The following is a 10,917-nucleotide window of genomic DNA, read 5'->3' on the forward strand; positions in this document are numbered from 1 at the left end:
AATCATGATAAGTATGACTTCTAATATATTTTTTTGTAAAAGGCAACAAACTTACCACACATGATAGTTTACCACACATGATAGTTGATGGGATGATATTATAAAAATATTTTACATTGTGAGTACATAACACTTCTCTTTATAATGTATGAAACCTCAAGAGTGAAGAGCAAACTCTTAAATTGCCACATCAGTTTCTTGAAGACTTGAATTTATATCTTTTAGCCACATAAAAAAAAAAAAAATTCAACATTCATACTTCTTGATTTAATGTCTTTTCAACTTTTGTTTTTTTTTTTAACAAGTATCAATTTTAATCAAGAGACTACAAAAACCATTATTCTGTCATTCCTCCTTTTGCAATTAACTTTAGGAATAATCAATGAATTCTTAGGCTACCACAAGAAGTTTGAACACATTCTTTTATAAAATGAACCAAAGAATAATCAATTTTTTTTTCTGAAGTATTAAATTCTTCCAGTGTCTGGGTTACCATCTAGTTGCATATGATTGTGAAACATTACACTTGGTCCTTCAATCAATGCTTCCATGTTAAAATTTTTTCTTCAGGTTCAAAGAAGGTTGTTCGATTGGGAGATGCTGACAAGGAAGAATCTGACATTGACAATGGAAAGAAACCTTCTAATTTTAGAAATTGGTCCATTAAGGGTGGACATAACAATGCCTCACTGGTTGAGACAACAGCATCAGAAGGTGTAGGACAAGTTCTCAAAGGAAAGCCTGCCCCTCCACCTCCACCTCTACCTCCTGGACCACCACCACCATCAGCTCCAAAGCCGCCACCGCCTCCTGCTCCTCGTGCACCGCCACCTCCAAAAGGTGCTCATCCTCCACCTGCTCCTCCCAAACCATTGGGAGGTAAAAATCAAGGTCCATTACTTGCTAAAGAAGGAACTTCAAGTGACGGTGATGCTCCAAAACCAAAACTAAAGCCATTTTTCTGGGATAAGGTTAATGCAAAACCTGACCAATCAATGGTGTGGCATGAGATCAGTGCAGGATCATTTGTGTAAGAACACTGATTCTTGTCAAAGACATCAAAATTTCATTGAATTAGCAAAGTAGAACACATATATATAGCAGCAAGATTGCTTGCACTGATTTTTATCTTTGTAACAACCTCTCAGGATCAATGAGGAAATGATGGAGTCTTTGTTTGGCTGCACCAACCAGAATAAAAATGAACCTAAAAAAAATTCACTACATGTAGATACTTCAGTGCAATATATTCAGATTATTGACCCAAAGAAAGCGCAGAACTTATCAATTCTTTTGCGAGCTCTGAATGTGACAACAGAAGAAGTTATTGATGCTCTTAAAGAAGGTGACTCTCTCTCTCTCTCTTGGTGAATGACTAAAATGAAAGGGCAAGTAGGAATTGTGACTAGTGATATAACAGTTTAGCTGATTAGCTCCAATTAAGTGTTTATTGGGCTTAAGTGTATGGTTATTAGTTTCTATTCAAATTTTGAGCCTATTTCATATTCGGATTGGTATTAAGTCATCTGGCTTATGGTTGACATTCCTGACAAATTAGTTTATACCCACTTATTACTATATCCTCTAATTTTAAGGTCTTGTGTCACTTTAAGGCCACTCAGTAGTAATTGGTACTGTTTATTAACATTTATGCTGTGCATTTGACAAATATATGTTCATGACACCACTAATTTCATATTGTATGCTCTTTCATTTATATGTACTTGGGACATGATATGCTTTTACTGTGAATCTATGATAATTAGTTGGTGAATGAATGAATGCGTTAGGACTCAGATATTGAATTAGGTTCATAAGGGTGTTCCCTCTCCTTATGATTTGTTTCATTAGTTTTAGCATTAAAAACTCAAACTATTTAATTTTTTTAGCATTTCCCTGAGATTAAGATTTGCATTTCTTTGCACAAACTAGTTAAAAATATGCTGGTTGAATCAGGTAATGAGATTCCTGTGGAGCTCATCCAAACATTGTTGAAGATGGCACCTACAACAGATGAGGAACTGAAGCTAAGGCTATTCAATGGACAACTCTCAGAACTAGGCCCGGCAGAGAGGTTTCTCAAAGTGTTGGTTGACATTCCATTCGCTTTCAAACGTCTTGAATCTCTCAAGTTCATGTTTATGCTTAAAGAAGACTTCTCAAGCATTAAGGACTCCTTTGCCACATTAGAGGTGAGAGTTGAGACCATGGCCATATATGTTTGGATTAATTGAAAGAAATGGAATTGAATGAAATAGAATGTTACTTTAACTTTCAATGTTTTGATTATTTAAAATATAATCAAAAAGGGAAAAGCATTCCATTCCATTTAATATCATATCCCATCCAATAGGGATGTGGTAAGGGATTATGACATGACACTGTTTTTTCCACACTGTTTCATTCGATCCCAAATCCACTTGGTCAAGTGGTGGAATTGGGATAGATGCTTAAGGACTTAAGTTTCATGATTCTGATTATCACAACTATTGTGCATAAAAAAAATCATCCCATACCATTTCATTTTACTTACCATCGAGTGGAGTTACATTATTGAAGTCAGGTGACCAAATAAAGAGAGCTATGTATTCAGAGAAATCTAAAGACTTTAGTAATGTTATTTTTTGGGTCAATAGTTAAATGAGCTTGGCTTGCGCAATTCAAAAGAGACAGAGGAGGGAAGAAAAAATTATTACATGGCCACAAACAAACCACTATAAGGTCTCTATTAATTTTTATGGAACAACCAAAATTTTCAATTTAATTACAAGTATATATCATATTAAAACTCATTCAACTAACCCTTAGATTTCTAAGAGTAGGTTAGAATTTCCGATTAATAAAACACAATTAGCTTGATATTCTTAAATTCACTTTGAATTTCAAAGTTTGTAATCCTTCTATCAGTAGTCACAATGACTACGTACAACTCTAGAAGTACATTGCAAGAACACACTCCATTTATTAGATTAACAAACTAACTGCTACATGCTTATGCCTACTTTTGCCATATCTGAATAACAGGTTGCATGCGACGAACTCAGAAAAAGCAGGCTATTCCTGAAACTCCTCGAAGCAGTTCTCAAAACCGGCAACCGCATGAACGACGGAACCTACCGCGGAGGCGCGCAGGCGTTCAGGCTCGACACCCTCCTCAAACTCTCCGACGTAAAAGGAACAGACAGCAAGACAACACTCTTGCACTTCGTGGTTCAAGAAATCATCCGCTCCGAGGGAATAAGAGCGGCGCGAACAGAAAGAGCAGGAAGAAGCATCTCCAGCGTCGGAACCAACAATGATTCCGACGAAGGAGGAGCCGAGGAGTCCGAGGAGCACTACCGCAGCCTCGGACTCCAGGTAATCTCCGGGCTCAGCAATGAGCTCGGAGACGTGAAGAAGGCCGCGCTTATAGACGGTGATGCACTCAGCAGCACCGTCTTAAAGCTCGGCCACTCAATGGTGAAGACTCAAGAATTCTTGGACAATGACATGAAGAACATTGAGGAAGAGAGCGAGTTCCAGCATTGCATGGAGAGCTTCATGGAGAAAGCGAGGGAGGAAGTGACGTGGCTGGTGAATGAAGAGAAGAGGATAATGGCTTTGGTTAAGAGCACTGCGGACTACTTTCACGGGAATGCCGGGAAGGACGAAGGCTTGCGTTTGTTCTTGATCGTGCGTGATTTCTTGATCATATTGGACAAGGTTTGCAGCGAGGTGAGGGAATCTACCATGAAGATAGCCAAAGCTGCAAGCAATAGCGCCAAAGAGGCAGCGAGGAGTTCGGTTTCTTCGTCGCAAAACTCGCCAACTCCATCGACGTCCGATATGCATAGAAGGCTGTTTCCGGCGATCGCCGAGAGGAGAATGGATTACTCCAGTTCTGATGAGGATGAGGACTTCTAATTTCAGATCTCCTTGGTTTCGATATATTGGTATGGTTTGAATTCGCGAGGGAAAACTTAGATACAGTTTCCATAAGTGTTTTTAGTGTTGTTTTTCTATCAGAATTGGTGTTTACTTTTTTCTCGTGACAAAATATGCAAACTTTTATTAGGCAGATTATTGAAGTGAAACTCCAATTCTGATAGAAAAACAATACCAATCAAAAGCATTTGAAGAACTGTATCTAAGTTTTGTCCCTTATTAAATGACACCAGCTAAAGGATTTGTTGGTCTTTTTATTTTTAATGTTGAGGTGTTGTTTTTTAATTAGAGGGATGGAAAAAAGGGGATGGGTTTAAACTAGAAAGCATGTTGTTATACTACTTCATCAAATGCAAAGTGGGGATGCCTGCAAACAGAAGAAGCCTTGCTTGGTAATGAATTTCATGTGTGCTATAAAGTTGAATCTGATTTTCTGAAGGGATGTGTGTATTAATTATCATAGCATTTCTGGGTGGACTCCTGATCTATGTTTAGTCATTTAATGTTTAGTATGGTGTTCCTCTTCAATATTCAAACTCTCTGAGTTTCTTATTTAACCTTTAAACATGGAAAGCAAAAGATTACAAGAATGAAGGGGGAGTAACAAGACGTGAATTTGTTATGTTTGTTTTTCTCCCCACTGATTTAATTGATGTTTGTTTTGTGTTGGATTGGTTTGTACAAAAATGAGGAATTAAGTCTGATAGTTTATGAAATCATATCTGATGTCACTAATTTGCATGTTTTCTTCTTCGTTTAATTCAAAAAGAGAAAGCAATCACTATAGCAATTACACATCATTATGTACGGTAATTTACTAATTATGTTGACTGAGAGTACATGGAAATCAAACTCATTAAAAAATGACATATCAGCCAAACAAAATTAACAATAGAAAGGGAGAATGTATGCTGTTATTTAAGAGAGAATTTTTTTTGCGTGAGGTGTCAAATTTCAATTGAAGAAACAGAGTGTCGTGTTGAGGAACTAATTTGAATCCACAGTGTCTTTGGTTATCTTTGGCTTAGAATATAGGAAAAGCGAATTACACAGGTCAGGTCACTAATAAATATAGCCAAAGCGACGTCATTAGTTTATAAACAAACACTGAAATTAAGCATTCGGGTCTATAGTTGTGGCAGCCCTTGATTTCCTTTCTTCATTAGTTTTCGTTGAAAAATCTAAACAAAAAGAGTGGCAACAATGAAACTTTTTGGTTCTCTGTGCTTTTTCCGTATCTCATTCTATCTAATTATGAGTTGCTCCATATATGTTCGTTTATTATGAATATAAAATTACTAAAAAAATTTCATGATAATTTATGGTAAAAGTGTTTTTTTTAAATAAATAATAAATAAATAAATATTTTTAATTTATTTCGACAATCCTATTCTCAAGCATCTTAGTTACCTCAAGAAAAAGATCATATTAATTATGTTCAGAGAAGTATTTTAAACGGGGACGAAAAATTCTTTCTACCAAAGGTGACCTTAAACATTCTTGAAAACACATGATAGTGGTCCTAACAAACTTATAGGCCATGTTTAGGTGACTTTTAATTGGAAATTCTAACTGTTTTTAGAGGAAGATATTTTTTTTTTCTCTTTCGAGGATTGTAAACAAGAATGCATCTCCTATATTTAGTATTGCATGCACTTAAATGGAAAAGAATAAAAGAAAACGATTATTTTTTCCTAAATAAATGGACTATCCTATTAAAATGTAAAAAATAATCTCTATCTTTATATAAATTTCGTAAAATAATCTTTGTCGTTAAAATAACAGTTTTAGTTCATGCTGGTGAGGTGCATTTCTTTCTCAAATAGTTCTTGCCGTTAAAACAATAGTTTTAGTTCCTAGATTGAGTATTATGAATTTTTTTTTTAGTACATTATATTTTTTTTGTTACATAGTATTATGAGTTTGTGAAGACGAAGAATAAATATAAATAAAATAAAATAACTTAAAAAGTAAAACTAAAAAGATCTATGCTTCTAGCTTCAAGGGAAAAATCCATACAGCAAACATCTAATATCAGATCAGATTGACATCTATGGTACCTAAAAATTTTCTACAGCCAGTGTGATAGGCTGATAGCAAATTCAATGGCTATGGCCTAAATAAAACCAACTTGAACTATGATAATGATACAAGTCAATGGAGAGGGTAGTTTGGTCATCCAAAAAACGGTCGCATGTTTCCCTTTTTTAGTACAAAGCATTAAAGTCTTCCTACACATTTTGCAAAGCAACACTCATTTTAGGAAAGCTCCAAAAGCATGCACTAAAGCATAAATGAGTGACTTCCAGATGATTTTCATACTCACTAATTAATCCATAGAGGCAGTGGCAGAAACGTAATATGCAATACAGAATAGGCCATGAACAAAACAACAGATTCCACCAATGGACAAGAAGTGATGGTGTGAGAAGCCACAGGAATCATCTGATCTATTGTTTGACATGGTCCCTATCACCAGCATGGACAACCCAATGGCCAACACAACCCTGATCATTGATCAACATTAACACAATCAAAATGAGAAAAGAAAAAAAAAAGTAGGTATAAAATTAGTAAATGATCCCTGGTAGTAGTAATCTTTGGTTTGGGAACAAGTTGTTATTGGATATTTCATATTGATTAGTGATATGAAATGATCAAAATAATAAATACAAGTTTGAGTCTAAACTCGATCCAGAAAGTTAGATTTTGAAGCCGGAAATTATTTCCATAGTTTCACTTATATACACTATTTTGATCATTTGAAACTAGAAGCAGAGTAAGAGATATACTACCAAGTTAAAATAAGGCAAGCAGTTGAGAGTTGCCTACTGGAAGAAGCCTTTTCAAACTCTTGTTGAGAAGAAATGCAATTGCAGCCACCAAGCAAGTTGGTTATAGCATGGGCTAGTCCCAAAAGCACAGCTGCACCCAACCCCAACATGAAGGTTTGATGACCTGGCTCTCTACACTCAAATATCCACAACCTTAAGTGTTTAACCTGTTTTGCTGAAAACAACAATGGGGAGCTTATTAACATGAATTTCACAACAAAACTAGGAGCACAGAAAATGACCCAGTGGCTGAGGAAGGGGTGAAGAAGGGAGAAACTAGGGAGGAGAGGTCGCTGGTTCAAACTCCTCAACTGACAATTCTAACAAAACTAACAAATTAACATTTTTCAATAAAAAAAATAACATGAATTTCACAACATTAAAGTTGTCTTGTCTGTGTACACATTTCTTGAATTAATGCACTTGACAAAATAGAGCCAGCTTCAATTAAGCATACCTTGTTTTGTGCTATTTCAGCCTCGAAGCCAAGAATCCCAGCTGCAACATCCATGATTAAAATCAGGAGGCACAGAAACATGCCTGCTACTCTAAGCCATTTGTTGGAGAAGTTTTCTTCTTCTGCCCAAGTTGTTTAAGATCAGAAATAGTGGGGAAATAAATGTAGTGAGTATATTATTTATATATAAAAAATGAAATAAGTGTATAAAAGAATGAGATTGGTAGGAGGTGGCTGGTAAAAGCTTCTTTTGTCCACACTTTGCAAACTTTGAATTTGCTTTTGTTGTCTACTTTCTCTTGGATTCCATGCTAAGGTAGAAACCAGCTCATTCTATAGTGTGACTATGTCTATAGGCATTTACTTAAATATGAATAGTGAATTTGTTCTTGACTCTTTTGACTATTGGGTTATATTTTTTTAATCACAAATTGAGATGCAACTGATTTAATTTGTATTATAAATCAATCAAACATAGATTTGTGAATCCTACGATTTATATAAATTTTAAAAAAATTACATAAAAATTTACTTCAACACTAAAATACTAAAATAGTTAGAGTGAATGATTAACTTGAATTATATTAAATTTTGTAATTGAAAAATGATTCTTTGGTTGATAAAAATAAATTAAATAAGTTGTTTATATAAACAACTCTTAAGTAAAGCAGTATCAAGTACTCCAATGATAAAAAAAATTTAAGCAACTCTGTTTAATTTTATAAGCAACTCATAAATCAATTGCACTAAGTTTTAATATAGACACAAATGTACTTTCATATAAAATTTCATTCACATGAGGTTTTTTATTTTAGGTTAAATTAGTTTTTTCTTTTAATTTATTATTTAGGTTTAATTTATTTAATTTTTTTTAATTTGATCCTCTAATTTTTAAAATCAATTTAATTTCATCCTCTAATTTTTAAATCAATTCATTTTTTTAAAATATGTATTTTGTAGTGATTTAAAACCACTTAGTAGTGGTTTTGAACCATCACCAAGTATAATTTCTTACGATTTTAAAATGAAGGATCAAGTTGAATCGATTTAAAAAATTAAAAAATCAAATTGAACTCAAAGAAAATTAAAGGACCAAATTGAATGTAAAAAATTAATTTAACATTTATTTTAAGTAATAATAAGTATTCATGTGCGTATTAATGTTCTTTCACGCCCATGTGATATATTTTTTTAATTGTAATTTAAATATTAAGGAGATATTTTGTAAATATTAATATAGCTTAATGTAAAATGTTCACCCCGTGCATGTGATACATTTTTGGTCTGTAATTTAAATATTTAATAAGTTTTATTTTAGATATTAATGTATTTTTGTGTAAAATATTCACTCCCATTTGTTACTCTTTTTTTATAATTTAAATAGTAATGTGTTTTTATATAGATATAAATAAATATACTTTCATATAAAATATTATTCCTATGCAATATTTTATTTTAATATTTAAGTATTAATAAGTATTTGTGTATATATTAATGGGTTTACATGCATGGATTCAGAAGTCAATTAAAGGAGCTGAAAAATTAAAACTTAAAATATGCGTGAAGAGTAAATTTTTCCATAGTACTCTCTATAATCAATCAAAAAAAAAATTGTCAAAAAGAAAAAACCTAAACTAAAACACCACATACATTTTTGAATGTTTGTAAGATAATATGTTCTAATTTCTAAACATTAAACAAATTCATGAATATAAAATAAATAACGGGCACAAGAATTAGGAAAAAAATTACGCTTGTAAGATCATATGTTCTAATTTCTGTCGTTCAAACAAAGATCAGAGATATGCACTCACAATGGTGGATATCAAACAAATTCAACCAAAATCTAAGAATGAAAAAAAAAATGATAAGTGTAATATTTACTTTAAAAAAAAGAAAGATTCACTACAACAAATTCTCGATACACATCTTTTACAAAATATATATTATTATAATTATAAATTTATAATTAATATTAATTTAATTATAATTTTTTAAATGGATATTAATAACATTTGCAAAGGAGGGGGGCTCAAGTCTACGCTTGTCCCGTATGTCCGTCACTGTTTACATGCCCATGTGATATATTTTTATTTTGTAATTTAAATATTAATAATATATTTTGTAGATATTAATATAATTTCACAAGTAAAATGTTCACTTCTTGCATGTGATACTTTTTTACTTTGTTATTTAAATACTCAATAAGTTTATTTTAGATATTAATGGATTTTCATGTAAAATAGTCACTCTCATTTATTACTTTTACTTTTTTTAAATTTAAATATTAGTAAGTTTTTATATGTATATAAATGTGTACTTTCATATGAAATGTAATTTTCGAGTGATACATATTTATTTTATCATTTAAGTATTAACATGTACTCAATTGCAGAATGTTTATCTCCATGTAATATATTTATTATATAATTTAAATATTAGTAAGATATATTTTATATATTAACGTCGTTTAATGTGAAATGTTCACTTTGTGTGTACTTTTACTCTTAGTAGTTTTTTTTAGTAGTGGAAAGTAACTACAGAAAGGAGAACTAGCTGTGTCTAGTGAAAAACACTCGTAGAGCATCAGCAACTAACTTAGTCTCGAGTCCAACAGAACAAACATCAAAAACAGAAACATGAACATTATCTGTTTCCTTCTCTGAGGGATTGTTGAAATTTGAGATTCCACTGCAGAGAAATGAAGCTTCTTATTTTCTGAACCTTCTCTGATATATTTTTACTCTCATTAATAAATATCGTATATGAATGTGAATGTGCTTTCATATAAAATATTTACCTCTAGTGATACATTTGTATTATATAACAAATATTAAAAAGTTTGAATATAGATACTAATATATTTTCAATGTAAAATATTCTTTCTAGTTTGTCACATTTTGTATATGTAATTTAAGTGCTAGTAAGTTTTCATGTAAATATTAATATGATTTCATAAACAGATATTCTTAAAGGTTATAATTATAATAAAAAAATTATAATGCAAACTTTTCTATAATTAATATTTAATGTTTTTTTTTTACTTTCTAGCTGTTTAGAATTGTCTTTTAACATTTGATAATTGATATATTGTACACTATGTATGTAACTTACTAATATTAAGTATATATTTTGCACTTGACAAAAATCATTGTGCACACCTCACAAATTTTGTTTTGGCAAAATATAAGTATGATATTAAGGGAGTTTCTATTAAATCTTTTAAAAAACCTATAAGTGATTATCACAAAAAGTATATAATTAGAACACTCATTTACATAACACCTAAAATTAGTGTTTTAAAACTGATGTTGGATTGGTCGGTCCAACTTGTTTAACCAGAAATCATACTTATAGTTGGTTCGATCACTATATTGGATTAGAATTGTAATTTGATTAGATAATATGAAGGGTATTCATGTCTCTTCAATTCCCATCCCACCAACCCAGCCTAGACTAAGTAGGACTTTAGATGAGTTTAGGTTTAAGAATTTAGATTTGATGTGTTTTAGTATGGGTACTAATTATGCTTCGGGTTGTCCGAATACGATCCAATGTCATATATTCTCTCTTTTTCTCGCAAATATTAGTTTGGTAATGAGTGAAATTTGAGCCCACCACCTCCTAGGAGTGTAAGCAAGTAGGGGTCACTCGTGAACCCAAATTGACCCAAACTAACTCAAACAGTTAGGGTTGGATAAT

The 10,917-nt window shown here is 32.1% G+C and overlaps 2 protein-coding genes across 2 annotated transcripts; one reads left to right on the top strand and one right to left on the bottom strand.

Moving 5' to 3' along the window:
* Positions 1-480: 480 nt before the first annotated feature.
* On the top strand, positions 481-4,477 carry LOC100780844 (formin-like protein 3). The gene is made up of 4 exons (XM_014776818.2): positions 481-1,030; positions 1,149-1,345; positions 1,957-2,192; positions 3,025-4,477. The coding sequence occupies exons 1-4, from the start codon at positions 507-509 to the stop codon at positions 3,901-3,903; spliced, it is 1,836 nt and encodes a 611-aa protein (XP_014632304.2). The 5' UTR covers positions 481-506; the 3' UTR covers positions 3,904-4,477.
* A 1,259-nt stretch (positions 4,478-5,736) lies between these two features.
* Positions 5,737-7,269, bottom strand: LOC100781374 (uncharacterized). Its single transcript, XM_006582730.3, has 3 exons — positions 7,182-7,269; positions 6,720-6,933; positions 5,737-6,431 (listed from the first exon to the last, which is right to left on the bottom strand). The coding sequence occupies exons 1-3, from the start codon at positions 7,267-7,269 to the stop codon at positions 6,254-6,256; spliced, it is 480 nt and encodes a 159-aa protein (XP_006582793.1). The 3' UTR covers positions 5,737-6,253.
* Positions 7,270-10,917: the final 3,648 nt, after the last annotated feature.

This window comes from Glycine max, chromosome 6 (genome assembly GCF_000004515.6).
Source record: "Glycine max cultivar Williams 82 chromosome 6, Glycine_max_v4.0, whole genome shotgun sequence".
NCBI classification, from domain to species: Eukaryota; Viridiplantae; Streptophyta; class Magnoliopsida; order Fabales; family Fabaceae; genus Glycine; species Glycine max.